At 41.6% G+C, this 13,782-nt stretch overlaps 9 protein-coding genes across 9 annotated transcripts; 3 read left to right on the top strand and 6 right to left on the bottom strand.

Moving 5' to 3' along the window:
* Positions 1-29: 29 nt before the first annotated feature.
* DI09_47p90 (uncharacterized protein) lies at positions 30-1,673 on the bottom strand (the record flags this gene model as incomplete). Its single annotated transcript, XM_013382028.1, has 9 exons — positions 30-263; positions 296-373; positions 406-563; positions 608-815; positions 841-904; positions 936-1,004; positions 1,030-1,089; positions 1,146-1,235; positions 1,282-1,673. The coding sequence occupies 9 exons, from the start codon at positions 1,671-1,673 to the stop codon at positions 30-32; spliced, it is 1,353 nt and encodes a 450-aa protein (XP_013237482.1).
* Positions 1,674-1,676: 3 nt separating this feature from the next.
* Positions 1,677-2,534, top strand: DI09_47p80 (Pyrroline-5-carboxylate reductase; the record flags this gene model as incomplete). Its single annotated transcript, XM_013382027.1, has 1 exon — positions 1,677-2,534. The coding sequence occupies one exon, from the start codon at positions 1,677-1,679 to the stop codon at positions 2,532-2,534; it is 858 nt and encodes a 285-aa protein (XP_013237481.1).
* Positions 2,535-2,743: 209 nt separating this feature from the next.
* Positions 2,744-3,997, bottom strand: DI09_47p70 (uncharacterized protein; the record flags this gene model as incomplete). Its single annotated transcript, XM_013382026.1, has 1 exon — positions 2,744-3,997. One exon carries the CDS (start codon positions 3,995-3,997, stop codon positions 2,744-2,746), a length of 1,254 nt encoding a protein of 417 aa, XP_013237480.1.
* Positions 3,998-4,180: 183 nt separating this feature from the next.
* On the top strand, positions 4,181-7,077 carry DI09_47p60 (putative signal sequence receptor alpha chain protein; the record flags this gene model as incomplete). Its single annotated transcript, XM_013382025.1, has 3 exons — positions 4,181-4,354; positions 4,528-6,241; positions 6,356-7,077. 3 exons carry the CDS (start codon positions 4,181-4,183, stop codon positions 7,075-7,077), a joined length of 2,610 nt encoding a protein of 869 aa, XP_013237479.1.
* A 319-nt stretch (positions 7,078-7,396) lies between these two features.
* Positions 7,397-8,545, bottom strand: DI09_47p50 (uncharacterized protein; the record flags this gene model as incomplete). Its single annotated transcript, XM_013382024.1, has 2 exons — positions 7,397-7,768; positions 8,375-8,545. 2 exons carry the CDS (start codon positions 8,543-8,545, stop codon positions 7,397-7,399), a joined length of 543 nt encoding a protein of 180 aa, XP_013237478.1.
* A 261-nt stretch (positions 8,546-8,806) lies between these two features.
* On the top strand, positions 8,807-9,217 carry DI09_47p40 (subunit F of V-type proton ATPase; the record flags this gene model as incomplete). The annotated part of the gene is made up of 1 exon (XM_013382023.1): positions 8,807-9,217. The coding sequence occupies one exon, from the start codon at positions 8,807-8,809 to the stop codon at positions 9,215-9,217; it is 411 nt and encodes a 136-aa protein (XP_013237477.1).
* A 6-nt stretch (positions 9,218-9,223) lies between these two features.
* Positions 9,224-10,536, bottom strand: DI09_47p30 (uncharacterized protein; the record flags this gene model as incomplete). Its single annotated transcript, XM_013382022.1, has 2 exons — positions 9,224-10,027; positions 10,288-10,536. The coding sequence occupies 2 exons, from the start codon at positions 10,534-10,536 to the stop codon at positions 9,224-9,226; spliced, it is 1,053 nt and encodes a 350-aa protein (XP_013237476.1).
* Positions 10,537-10,589: 53 nt separating this feature from the next.
* On the bottom strand, positions 10,590-12,207 carry DI09_47p20 (uncharacterized protein; the record flags this gene model as incomplete). Its single annotated transcript, XM_013382021.1, is given in 6 exon segments — positions 10,590-10,742; positions 10,790-10,992; positions 11,023-11,342; positions 11,389-11,606; positions 11,628-11,696; positions 11,716-12,207. The coding sequence occupies 6 exon segments, from the start codon at positions 12,205-12,207 to the stop codon at positions 10,590-10,592; spliced, it is 1,455 nt and encodes a 484-aa protein (XP_013237475.1).
* A 490-nt stretch (positions 12,208-12,697) lies between these two features.
* DI09_47p10 (uncharacterized protein) lies at positions 12,698-13,396 on the bottom strand (the record flags this gene model as incomplete). Its single annotated transcript, XM_013382020.1, has 1 exon — positions 12,698-13,396. The coding sequence occupies one exon, from the start codon at positions 13,394-13,396 to the stop codon at positions 12,698-12,700; it is 699 nt and encodes a 232-aa protein (XP_013237474.1).
* Positions 13,397-13,782: the final 386 nt, after the last annotated feature.

The following is a 13,782-nucleotide window of genomic DNA, read 5'->3' as shown; positions in this document are numbered from 1 at the left end:
CGGGTCACCTCACCGCCAATTGAAGCAGGCTAAATTTTGGCAAGTTGTTCAATCAATGGCAGCAATTTGCGCCCCGAAAATCTCCCCAAAGCGCCCCCTGGACATGATATCTCGTCAAACGAAGGGACCACGAAGCGTGCATCGCTAACTAAGGAAACCATTGATGGGCCTTTCAATAGGGCCAGTAAAATGGGGACCGGCTCGTTAGAATGGTCACAAAGTGAGGTGGGAGTAGAATGGTCTCCGGTAACGCAAACAAGAATCTATATCGATCAGCTGGTGTTTTGTGTGGTACCTCTTCTGTTTGCGCGCCATCGGCAACGAGCGTCAGAGCAGCAGCAAGTGCTTTGTCAGTTTGCTCGATGAAAAAAATCTATCAAAACGAAGGACATCGCATGCAACTACCTTCTTTTGAAGATCACCGTCATGGCCAGCGTGATCCACAGCCTTGATATGTACAAACGCAAACTGATAGCGGTTGCCAGATTTTTCGAGCAATGTTTTCATTGCCGTAGTGACCTTTAAGTGAAGGTTTGAATGGTAGTCGCCGGTGGCACCTGGGACTTTTATAATATCTACGCTAATTAGGCGGGTGCAAATACCATACCCAGGGCAATGGAACGCCCAATTCCGGAAATGATGCACGTCGGTGCTATCATGAAGCCCGGAAAAGGGAACGGGGGCATTACACATATACTTGCTGCGCCGCGAAACAACACCACATTTAGCGGTGGTAACCCATCTTTGCGCCTCTCTTCATTTAACGGGAGCTCCTTCAACAATCGGGTTATCGATACAGAAATGCAGTTGACCAACTTTCAACTAGAAGCAAACCATTACCTTGCAAGTAAATTCGGCGTCTTGGTCACCTGTCGCTGTCGGCACACAAACTAATAGCGGAAAACTAGGGAAATCGCAAGCGATTGCAAAGTTACTTTTCCTTTAGAGGATCGGTCCCGCTAATTTTGTCTGAAAGAGAAGGCCCTGAGATTGAAATGCCCAGTCTTAAATAAAGGAACAACAACCTACCGGTGCTCCATAGCATACTTGAACGTAATCTTGTGGTTTGGAAAGTCCGGGTGAAAATTTCTACAAGTATAAGTCGAGAATGATACACCTAAGAAATAACAACAAAGCGGCTTTACAAGTTATGCTGCAAATACTCACACAAGTAAGGACCAAGCTCGTCGAAATTTGCCTCCACCCGGCGAGATGTGATCATTTGATCCGCCTCCCTTAGTGTAGCAAAATTGCACTAAAGTTAGCGGCCACAGCAATTACCTTGAATGCAATATCGCCCGGGGCAAGATCAATACCGGCGCCAATGGATTCAAATGCCCCTCGACCTTTATATACTCTAGTATGCTAGTCAAAAAGATCCGATACGTATACGGATCGTATCCAAAAATGCTCAAGTGCGCAGTGTCCGAGCCACACGCGATTCCAGGAGCAACAGGATCCATTATGCCGCAAAGGGCGCCAGACGATGCCAATGCATCCAAGGTCGGTGTTTTTGCCATTTGCATGGGTGTTTTATAGTCAAGCCCATTTTCACAGCCATCAAGGTATGAGTTGTCAGAAAGGCCATCAATCAGCAGGAAAAAGACTTTCCGCATGGAGAGTACGAAATCTGGTTGAAAATTTCGACCGCAAATTGCATTTATTTGCAACATTCCATGGCATCAACAAACATCAAAATAGGCGTCATCGGTGCAGGAAAGATGGGCCAGATGCTTCTGGCTGCGTTTATCAAAGCCGCACCTTTAATTGCATCGATGGAGATTCATCTTTTTGCGAGCACATCCAGCGAGGTCTCCTCCAAAAAGCTTCAATCAGACCCTAGATTTGTAAATGCCGTTACGTTTACCTCAAATGACGAGATTCTTTGCGTTGCAAATTTAATTTTTCTTTGTGTGAGACCACATCAGATTTCGGATATCTCAAAATCCGCACCAAAAAGCTTTGAATTCTTTGGTACGCTTATCAGCATATGTGCTGGGATCTCCATTTGTAAACTGAGCGAACTGTTCCCAAATGCGGCTTCATTTGTTAGGTGCATGCCATCCATAACTTGTCGCGCTTCTTCATTTGCATCTACTGGCCTATTTATCATGCATTCCGAACAGGAAGATCCAAAGTCGTCGCGAGACTCGGTGTTAATAGAAAAGCTGCTAAAGCCATCTGGGGCCATATTTTGGGTCAAAACCAATGCTGAGTTTGACGCAGCCACGGCCATTGGGGCATCGGCACCTGCATTTGCTAGCATCTTTTTAGAAGGACTGGCCGATGGTGCTGTTTCTTGTGGGCTTTCTCGTGTGCTCGCGTACGAGATTGTGGCCCAAATGGTGGCAGGTACAGCGCAATTGATATCTGAAGGATACCATCCATCCATTATCAAGGATCTTGTGTCGACTCCTGGAGGATGCACAATTGAAGGGGTAATCGATCTTGAAGCCAATTCGCTTCGAGGAACCGCGGCCAAATCGATCCAAAAAACAGTCTGGAAACTTTCGCAGCTTTCTTGCAATAAATGAGCGGTCTTTCGCTACAAGGCATCCATGTTTGAAACGACACCGTTTTACCATCATGTAGGGCCTTGCTAAAGTTTAAACCTACCTTCTTGTTAAAATGGATTACCAATGTTTATTAGGTATTAAATAAAGAGCCAGCGAAAAGAGCAAGGATCGGGTTTGTAATCGATGATGTCGGTAATGAAGCTCAAAAAATTGACGGCATAAAGCCCTTAACTCGAAGATTCATTCATTTCAGCGTCACTGATGGCGTTTTGATCAAAAAGTCGACCATTTTCTAATTGCTTTAATCTAAATACTGCTTCCTTCGCGGTCATTCTAGATGCAGGATGTATTCTTAGGAATCCCTTTAGTATTAAAAAGACTTCCTTGCCAAAGCGGTTTTGTACAGATAATGCGAGGGAACGAATGTCCTTAATAATTGAAAGGCCGAATGTAACATTATATGAAGGGTTATCAGCCAAAAACAACTGGGTGTAATTTTGCACGAGTTCTTTGTGCCATTTTTCAGACGCAATGGATGGCCATGAATGGTCGGATGGAATCCTTCCTTTAAACCCAAAAGGATCGCAAACATTTTGAGGGAGCGAAGATGGGGAAAACATTCGGAACATAAATAGTGGGATTAAATCGGTCTGATTCGATTTTACCAAAGGGTGAAAAATCGATCGTGAATTAGAGCATAATGCAAAAAAAGTCAGCCCAAACGACCATATATCCAAGGTGGTGGTAAGCCTATCCTTTGTAAGCGGTAAATAAAGCTCAATGGGCCTATATACTTTGGTCCCCAATCGCGTCAGCGATCTTGATGGGATCGCATACGAGTTGAGCTCTTCAGGAGGCGATAGGTAAGACATCATCCCCAAGTCGATAAATATCGGTTTACAATAACAGAGCTCCCCACTTGGCGTAAAATCGGCGTCAATTAAAATATTCCCCGGCTTTATGTCCAAGTGGCATATACCCATTTCATGGATTTCAACTAATCCTTGGCAAAGGGAAAGAATTATCGATGGCATCAGGTCAGGTATCACATCTTGGACGCTTGGAAGATTCAGGAAATCTGTAATCGTGTATGGAATCCATTCAAAAACGATTGCATGCCGATATTCCGGATATTTTCCAGAAATTTCAACACTTTGCAAGGCCTGGATAAACACGTCGCTTAAAATCCGGCCAAAATAAATTTCTCGAGAGTAGTCGTCAGATCTTTTTTTGTAGCACTTCAAGGCAAAGATGCAATTGCAGCTTGTGTAGTTTACCAAAAAAACATCTCCAAAGGTTCCGGATCCAATTTTTGCAAGCATGCTATAATCTGCTATCAAATGGCTTGGTTGAATATCTTTGCTGCATTTGTATGTTCTTAGAGTATCGGCATCAAGGGTCTTAAGGCTACGGAGATTAAGCGACGACACAAAACTAGATAGGATGGCAGTGTATATCAGAAGGTAAATAAATACAGCCATATCGCAAAAGTGGGGGATTTCGATTATTAAATCAATTAAAAAAGAAAGGACATTTGTCAAAATCAGGAACCAATGATATTTTTTTAACCTTCAGCAGGCATCTTCAAAGTAAACTTTCTCATGCTGATAAAATATATCCCAGTATGATGGTGGTGTTCGCTACAAAAAAGCCCAACATCAGTGATGGAATATGCTACAGGTGCTCCTGCGCTACCGCGCTTGTATTTTCTTATCCAATCTACGCTGGAAGAAGGCCCATTTTCTATCCTTGGGTTGTCAAATTCTGATATCTTATATTTGACCAAAAAGGCCAAAATCCAATCTTTGGCATCAATTGAACGAAAGATTTCACCGGAAGTAACTTTTGGTTTATTATCTGTTAGGTGATCTTGTTCGCAGATACATGGAACCTGCTACTCGACTTTTGGGCTTCTTTTATTACGGAAAAAAACCACAGAGAAAATCTTCAGGCACTATTCAGAAGCTTGGCCTTTCTGCTCCCACTTTTGAATATTGATATTCTATCAAAGTCAAAGAAGGAAACGGAAGTATTTTCTGTGTCTTCGCAAAAAGATCCTAGGATCGTTTTTTCTGGCCGAAAGAAGGTGTTTCAGACGTCCCTTAAAAGGCCCGAAACGAACCTTGCTTTAAAAGAACAAATGCCAAATTTCTTGAAAGTTTCTGTCGCATTTACCAAATTAGCGCCCCATATCATTAAGATCGTTGCTTCCACAATAAATGAGGGAAACCACGAGGCGAAATCTACTGCTGCTAGCTCAAAAGATGCCAAAGTTGTCCATTGGGTCGTTGAGCCTTTTGAAAATCAAGCCCCCGAAATTATATCACCGATTTCGGAGCAAGTGCAGTCTTTATTTGACGAGGTGGAGGGTATTATGCAAGTGGCCAGTTCCGAGTCTGAGCCAAAAAAAGTTGTTGAATCAATTCCTTCCCCACGACCAGAAGAACCGACGCCTGAACATTTAGCTTTCGATGCAGAAGCTCTATACAATGTAAAGTTGGCTATAAATCAGTTCGATATTGAAACAAGAAGGGAATTTGACAAGTTTCTTAATCTGCTAAAAAACGTTTTGCAAGGAATCGTTTCTCCATTTACGGTTCTTGTAGAAAAAGTTCCAAAAGAGCTTATTGAGCTGATGGTTTCTTTTCTCGGGCTGTTGGAAGACATTGTCGGTCCAAACCATATGGACACTTTCAATCTGATTATCAGGTGGGTGATTTCTGGGGCTAGCTTTCTACTGGATGAACACAATCTATCGAATGAAGAATGGTTTGATAACGGATCTACACTCATTAATGAAGGGAAATCTCTTTTCAAAGAGATTTCTTCTTTGTATATGGATCCATGGCTACAAAATTGGATAAAGAGATTCCGCGAGCAATTCAAAAAGGGAAAAGAAGAGCTATCAGCTAGAATCCCACCTATCCCAAAGCGCATAGATTTTTCAGAGTTCAACATTTATACCACGCTTACGAGAGCCAAAGAATGGTCAAATTATATCTTCTTCGAGCTTCCGCGGTATTTGAAAGAACTGGCTTGGCAATTTCCGATGCTTCTTTTCCCGTTCTGGTTTAAGCGTGCATTCAAAGGGCCTATTCCAAGGATTGAACTGAGACAAAAAAAGTTTCAAGGCTGGATTGATAACATCGAGTCCCTGGTTGGAAGTTGGGATATTGCATTGCAATCGATTTCCAAGATATATCCAAAAAAGGATAAATGGTCAAAAGAGTCCGTTATTGAACCATGGACTCCCGGTTTGAATCGAATTCCAGCTGTGGCAGCGGACTCTGAGCCAGTTACAAGATGGATTGTCAATTTGGACATTTCCAACCTTCTCCTTCGCGATGCTCGTTACTTTTACAAGTACAAATCAAGATGGTTCACTCTTGGATTTAAAAAGAAGGCGTTTGCCGATGGCGGAAGATTGGACATTGAAATGGGAAGAAAGAAAAGAAAGGATGCATTGAAAAAAAGGGGAATTTCTATTATCTTGGAGCTGGGCGTGCCTGAAATATTAGGCTCCCCAATAATTTCCCAACCATCCTCCTCGTCGTTCTGGGGCATTCTGTTGACTGGCATTAAAGTTAATGTCAATGATATCACTCTTCGCGTTAAATCTGATAAGCATCCCAGGATGTACCCGATTGTGTTGCCATTTACAAATTCTGCAATCAGAAGAAATATGGAAACCTTGATCAAGGACGAGACGATCAGACTTATCAATGGTTAGTTAACCCTGTAGCCCGATTATCGAATAAATTGCACTTGAATGCCAATGTTTTTAAATACTTTTACTCGTTTACAATTTGCTTTTGATTAAAAGCTAATTTTTAATCAAGTCCAACCATCCGCCATGAAAGCACTCTTTTTGCTTGTTGCTTTTGCGTTGATTTTCTACACTTTCAAAACTTCGGCCACAAGTAGCAAGTCTTCTATCGCAGATGATGGAACTCTTTTTTCCGAAAGCCGCACTGACCAAAATATAGCAATTGAGGACTATTTAAAAAAGACTTATTCCTATTTGTACCCAACGGAGGATACCTCTCAAATTGGCAGCTTTTTGAGCCTTTCGCCAGAATTGTTTACAAAAGCAAGTGCCATCAACTCCAAGGGCCCATTTCATAAGATCGTTGCCGGGCTTCCAAACCGCTTTGTTTTGGGACTGAAGAACTACTGGTTCGAGCCTTTGCATGTTCTTGGGGTTTCTGGTTTCATAACCACGCCAGACTTTAGTCGTTCTGTTCGCAATATTTCCTTTCAAAGGCAATGGACGTCTGTTTCCAGTTTAGAAACGGCATCCTTAATCCTTGAGTTCATCCCCGATTTTGAAGCGCCTTCTATGGGATTAATTTTGCTCGTCGAATTCACTGATAGACATAAAGAAGTCGTATACCATTCTATTGCATATAAGGAGATTATTCAGATAGTCTCTGCACCCGATTCTTTATATGATACCCAGACCTTTCTGTTATTAGTGATTTTCCTTGGCTTTTTCGGCTTGGCTGTTTCCTTTTTCAAAAGGAAAATTGCTCAAAAAAGCGTACATCAAAAGAAAAAATAAGAAAGCCATTGCATGCATACATGCTATGTGGAATCTAGAAATAAACGGTCATTTTTAGTGGAAATAAAGCGTATGGTTTGGCGGGGTGTGTGTGTTTGTCTGCGCACATATTCAAACTTTTGACAATATTTTTGTCACCATGGCATGAGTATAGAAAATGACACCCGATGCTATGGACGATTTTAATATCGCCGGAAAAGCACCTCTAAATAGGATTCTGACATGTCCTTGGCGGTACAGACACATCAGTGCTGATATCGGATTGTTTCCAGAACTAAAGGCAAACAACGATTCATAGATAATCGAGGAAACTTTGCAGTTATAAACCTAAAATGAGACTTGATGATGAGCTGACTTGACATCTTCTTTTTACATGATCCAAAGGAAGGACGGCAAGCTTGGAAAGACCTCCGGCTAGAAGGCCTGCAACAAAAGAATCATTGCCTTCCCGAAATTGGGAAATGGTCGTAAAGATTGCAAAGTTTAGTCCACTTTGCGGCATTACTGAAAGCAAAGACGGGAAAAGCCCCCTATAAAAGGAGCCGAAACCTTCTCTAGCAAGGCCTATCAATTCGGGAATCAAAATTTTCCTTTGGTGCTTCAAAATAACGAGTCTGGTCCGGAGAAGATCCATGGGATAGGTAGCAAAAGTCGATAAAAGACCCGAAATACATCCGCTAGAAAAGGTGTCCTATTTCTGAGAGTATAACAACATTACGATGTGCAGTTCTTTCGACAAAAATGAAAAAGACGTAAAGCTAATCGCCGCATAGGTGGAATAGTAAAGCGTCCCCATCAAGTTTCCCTTCCACAATGCCTGGTGTTAAAATATTTTGCCTACAAAAATCGATTCTTTCGTGGAGATTTTCCAAATTGTTTGAAGAAAATTGTTATAAACAACACGAGAACCCATTGGTTGCAGCTAAATATCTCAGTACGAAGGGTAGGAAACCTGCAGTCTGATTTTTATAACATCGAGCGGAGAAATTGCAGTTCTGGATATCATTCCCGAGACAGCTCCAGCAACCATTTCTCGTTGCACATCATCTCTCAACATGGCAGCGGGAAATTAAGTAAAATTAAAAACACTCGTAAAGATCCATAATTTTATTGGAAAAAAGGCGTCTAGTTTCGGCTTTAAGCTCCACTAAAAAATTAGCAACCAAGTTTTACATACACTATAATGTTGTTGATGGGCATATGAATTAACTTTACAAAAAAAGAAAGGAAGCCCATAATCAGAAAGCCGATCAGGACCACTTTGGCAATTTTAATGTATTCTAAAGGATAAATTAACATGATCGGAACCCTTTTCATCAGGTTTGTGGCATCTGTTGATAAATCGTACGCTGTCCTTGTAGAAGGCGATGAGTTGGTTGATCGGGTTATTGGAGTCCTTTTTCGAGCGGCCATCAGAGAGGAGGGAGGCAGCTGAGGACACGGACAGGAGAGATTTCGAAGAAGACATGATCAAATGCAAAAAGTAAAATTTATAAATTTCACCATAACAAACCCTTAAACTTTATTTACTTGGCAGTGATGTTTCAAATTTCAATTCTGGCAAGTGGTGGGTATCTCTGTATTTGAGAGAAAAGCTGTATCGCTGCAATAAAAGATTGGAATTACAGAGCTGCATTTTGAACATAACACTAGCAATAGTGATAGGTGAGTAATTCAGAGGTAAAATATAAATTTCAAGGGACGCATATTTAAATTTTTGAAATTTTTAATGGTTGATCTGAAAGACAGGTCATTGATATATGCCATCGGTGACGAGGTATACTTTGCTATGCTTATGTTAAGGATTGCATTACAGGCCTTTTGCTGGCAGGGATTGGCAACAGAGATCATGTGGATTCTGCAAATTTTTTTACCGTTACATCCAGTATTTACAATTGGAGTTATTTTAGAAACACAGCCAAGCGTAGTTGACGAAGTCTTCCGGTCGTTTTTGCAAAAAAAGGACATTTCCATCCTGCTTATAAACCAGAAAATTGCAAATATGATTCGGCAGACCGTCGATTCGCATAAGGAGATATTTCCTGTCGTCATTGAGCTTCCTTCTAAGGATCATCCCTATGATCCCTCTAGTGATTCGGTGATGAAGAGAGCAAAGATACTTTCTTCCGCAGACGACTAATAAATCTCAATATTTAAACCTTTTATTTTTTTTGGCTAGGAGCAATCTTCTGACATCCTTGAAATCCTGCATCAGAGTTTCCTTTTGTGAGACCCAATTTTGATCGTTGACGCTTTGATCATTGACGCTTTGATCATCAACTTTACCATTCACATTCCCTTCTAACCGACAAAAGTACAACCTGGAAGACGTATTTTGATGAAGCCGTTCAAATGGGTTAAATGCAAATGCAGGAGCAACAGGCATTGATCCTATCCATTCTTCAAGGGCCGAACATAAACTTCGGGATCCAGCAGTTGCTAAAGTATTGGGCGAAGAAGATTGTTTCGCCACATCAGAAGATGACAAGGCTTCAGTGCAAGATGATGGGGTTTCTACTGGGGCCGCAGAACTGGATTCTGCAATTGCCGAGAAAAGACCTAAATTTAGAAATGCCATAAAGCCATTACTTCCTTCTTTAAAAAGCAATGGATCAAAAAGGTGTCCAATTGAATTGGAGTTGGGCATTGAGTCCTTATTAATATGGGGTTGGTCTTCAAGAGAAGGGATCTGCTGTTCATCGGTTAAAGCTTGACCTACTTGAGGGACAAGCTCATTTTCGCTAGAAAAAAGCAGAGTTTGCGAATCTCGGCCTTTTGCAAAGTCGTCTATTTTCCACGCGAGCAGGTGGTAAGGCTTTGGCTTTTCGGAGCCAAAAAGCTTTTCCAATGCATTTTTATGAGACAAAGGATCAATGATTCGAATAGTGTTATCTGGAAACCGAAGCTTCATTGAACGGACTGAACGGCCATATCTCCCATGTTTCCAATGCTAAATTAAGGAAAAGCCACGCCTTGACAAACCTTGTAAACGGAAAAGTTTTTGTCTGTAACCTTGGGGTAGCTTAGTATGAGCGGGGAGTGAAAAACATATTTTTTCTTTTTGAGTACCGATTTTTTTAACCTTTCATTGGGATGGGGGGGCTCATCCACGCATGATGGGCGCTTAAAAGAAACCGGTCTGGCCTTTTCTATCAAAATTTTCTTCCCCTTCCACATGGATCCATTGTAAATCGACAGGCCTAAACATACAAGTTGACCAAATAGAATGAAATACATTTTTTCCAACAGGACGCGTCTTTGAAGGATAAATTTACATATCCAAATCCGCGAGAAACCTCTAAAAGTAACCTTAATGGGCTGAATACCGGGCAGGGAAGAATCGATGATTTCCACGCTATTTACATCCGCATATGCGGACAATCTTGACGTAATTTCAGCAGCAGTGACAGAGGTCGACAACCCCCCAATGTAGATTCGAGAGGGTGGTAAATCCTCCATTGAAAAATTAAAATGCCAAAAAATTTAATACAAAATTACATATTTACAAAGCTTCACGTAGGCGAGGAGGGAGCAGATTGACACTTGATGTGGCCCTTTGTTTTTGAAAATAGCTCCATCAGAATGAACGCCTCGGAGCATAGCACGGAAATCTGCTCATCGGTCCAATTTCCTGTGGGAAGGTTTTGCAACAATAGCAAGATATCCTGGAATAAGTAGATGCAGTGGAAACCTGGAAGTTGAGCCCTTTCACCTTATTTGACCATGTCATGAAAAAGGATGCTGTGATGTATGTATAAAAATTTAAAAATCCGTCCTCTCCCTCTGCAAAGCAAGTGTCCCACAGGCGAATTACCAGTCTAAACGGCAATTCGCGTATCAACAGACAATTTATCCATCGGAAAGCAAACTGGTTCAACTCGACGCCCTGTTCCTTGAGGTGCGACAATAAGAAGGCTACATGAATTAGATAAAACATTCAAGTACGGTCTATTCGCGCCATTAGATCTTCCAGCTTTGAGATTTGGTGCCAAATACCGGGCTGGCCAGACGTATAGCGATCGTGGATGGTGTCCAGAAATTTAGAAAAACACCAGAATGCATCTGCCTCCACAGCTTCTAGCTCTTCGGTCGAAATATTCTGCATATATTGGTCAGGGAGGTGCAGAAGATAGTCCAACACATTATTGTTCATACGCTTTGAGTTTCGAAATATCGGAAATGCACACAAATATTCTGAAAGGAAAATTGCAATGAACGGGGAAAGCAAGTCATTTAAGCCCTGGACATAGCCCGAAGACGGGTGTCTGATCGACCAACAATACAAAATTCGAGTTAAAATCTAACAATTACAGGAGGGGCGCGCATACTGCCTGGATTATTGGATCGCGAAAAAGCGATACCGAGGGAATTGTGCGAGGAACGTCGATTTCAATCTGGTGGAAAAGAGCCATGTCAAAGCTGGGCTTAATTTCCGGGTACACTCCCAAGGAGCGCGCAGATTGAAAATATTCGCGGCGACGGCGGTTTATATTCGGCCTTTGCTTTGCCTTTGCTGGCGGTAAATACCCCTAAAATAAATGAGCTTAAACTACAAATAAATATTTCCAACAGATAGAGCGATATGAAAATGGAATCCCCTTCCAGCAGAAATTACGAAGCTTTTCTAAATAACATTACGCGTGAGAATGCCATACCAATATCAACCACATCTGTTGAGAAAAGCAATTCGCAAATAACTTGATCGTTCTTGCTGAAGGATCTTGGAAAAAATTTGCTAACTGTCGATGAGGAAAGGGTTTCCGAAGGCTGTTGAGGAAAAATTTCGACATCTGAAAGGGATTTTAAGCAAAGATGGTCATCCCGCTCCGGAAATTGAGCATCACAATATAGTGAACCCCCTTCTAAACCAGCATTTATCGGCTTGGTTTCTTTTAGCTTTAACGGGGCAATTTCTGGATGTGTTGGAGATGAAATAAGATTGCACTTCCATGAACCAGTTTTGGAATCGTGCGAAAACAAAAGGATACTATCCAAAGATTCGCTCCTGGCTAAATCCGGATAGAGCATAATTGTGGAGGGCTTTTCCACATCTAAAGAAGCATCATCTTCAAGATGAGGACATGATTTGCTTCTTTCGGCATCAAAAGATTGATGCTGGATTATGGGCATTTACTAGTGTTTATAAATTTTCTTGACTAAATGGATTTTTAATTAATATTAATTAAAATTAAGTAGCCACACCGAAGCAGGGTGGCGCAGTGGAAGCGCGCAGGGCTCATAACTCTGAGGTCGGTAGATCGAAACTACTCCCTGCTATTTTTATTTCGCCCGAATTTAATTTTGGCCTAAAAAGCTGTTTGCCAAGCATCGTATGTTAACTTGTTATCCCTTCTTAGTGTGAATATGTTTTATTTAAAATATGGTATTTGGTTCGTAAAGTAATTCAATAAACGATAAATATTTCTCACGAGAGTTGATGTTTCAATAGATATAATGCTTGCACTCCGGTGTGGGATGGAAAGTAGCTGGAAAGTTAGCAGACATCAGCCTGAGTTGCAAGTCAGAGATTCTTTTAGGCAAAAAAAAAGGACAGCATCGAGTAGAGTGCAAACACTACAGAGACAGTCCCGATGAAAACTAAAATTTGATCAATTTGAAATCACTTACCAAAAACGGCATACTTTCCACTCTGCTCGAGCCCGGTGAGTTTTTGGCGCACATTCTCAACGGATGTGGTCATGTATTTGTCGATATTTGAAGCTTGAGCGTTGAGCTTTGAAACGAATTCTTGCTGCTTCTTTTTTTCCAAATTTATGTCCAGTTGAATGCCTGATTCATAGCTTTTGATCTCTTCGATTATTGAAGAGTTCAGGGCGGAGGATCGCTGAATAAGATTGGAATAGCCTTCCTGCACCGATTCGTCGCTGTTCTTTTGCACAGATTGATTTTCGATGAAGAAACGATCGATTCCAGAATTGTACGCCTTCAAAATGGAGTTGTATTCATCTTTGGTAAGATATGACTCTCTGATTTCTTTTGCTTTCGCCTCGGAAAGCCTCTCAAGGGTATTTAGTAGATACTTTGCATCTACAGACTTGAATCCGGCGGAAATGAGCGCCTGTAGGCGTCCGTCTTGCTGATCCACCACTCCAGTGGCAGTGATGCTTGTGGCCGAGGAGCCCCAGCAACGGCGGCTGCGATCTAAAAGGAGACTGGCAAAGGGTCTCGATATAAGCTTGTGACCTTTTAAAGAGGATGAAAATGCAACCATATGCGCTCGTGATGTTGTTGTGTTCACGTGCCCAAGCGATGATGGTTGCTGTTGCAGTAAGGTTATCCTTGGAAATCGTATGGCCATTAAAGTTTTAAAAGCTGATTTAATTGGGTGATGAATCAAGCTGTTGCCATCAACACAATTCATAACACTAACAAACACTGTGCTTATATTTGTCCTTTCGCAGTGCTACATGAATCAAGCAACAATGCTTTGGGTGGTTTGGATCTTTTTCGCCGCATGTGCCGTGCCATCCAAAGCGCATCCTTCTTATCAGCAAATAAACGAAAACTTGCAAACCTCTATGTTTGAAAATGATTTTCTCGGAGACGCTTCAATGACGAAATCTCTGTTTAATACATTCATGCCGAGTAGAAATATCGAGGAGTGCCAGATCCATGAAAAGGAAAACGAGGCCTCATCGTTGCCACACGATGATATTTTCATCATCAAGCCTTCGGACATTAAAG

This window comes from Mitosporidium daphniae (assembly GCF_000760515.2).
Source record: "Mitosporidium daphniae strain UGP3 chromosome Unknown contig-47, whole genome shotgun sequence".
Lineage (NCBI taxonomy): Eukaryota > Fungi > Microsporidia > Mitosporidium > Mitosporidium daphniae.
Note: the sequence above shows the minus strand (reverse complement) of the source record. Positions and strands in the feature narration are given on the sequence as shown.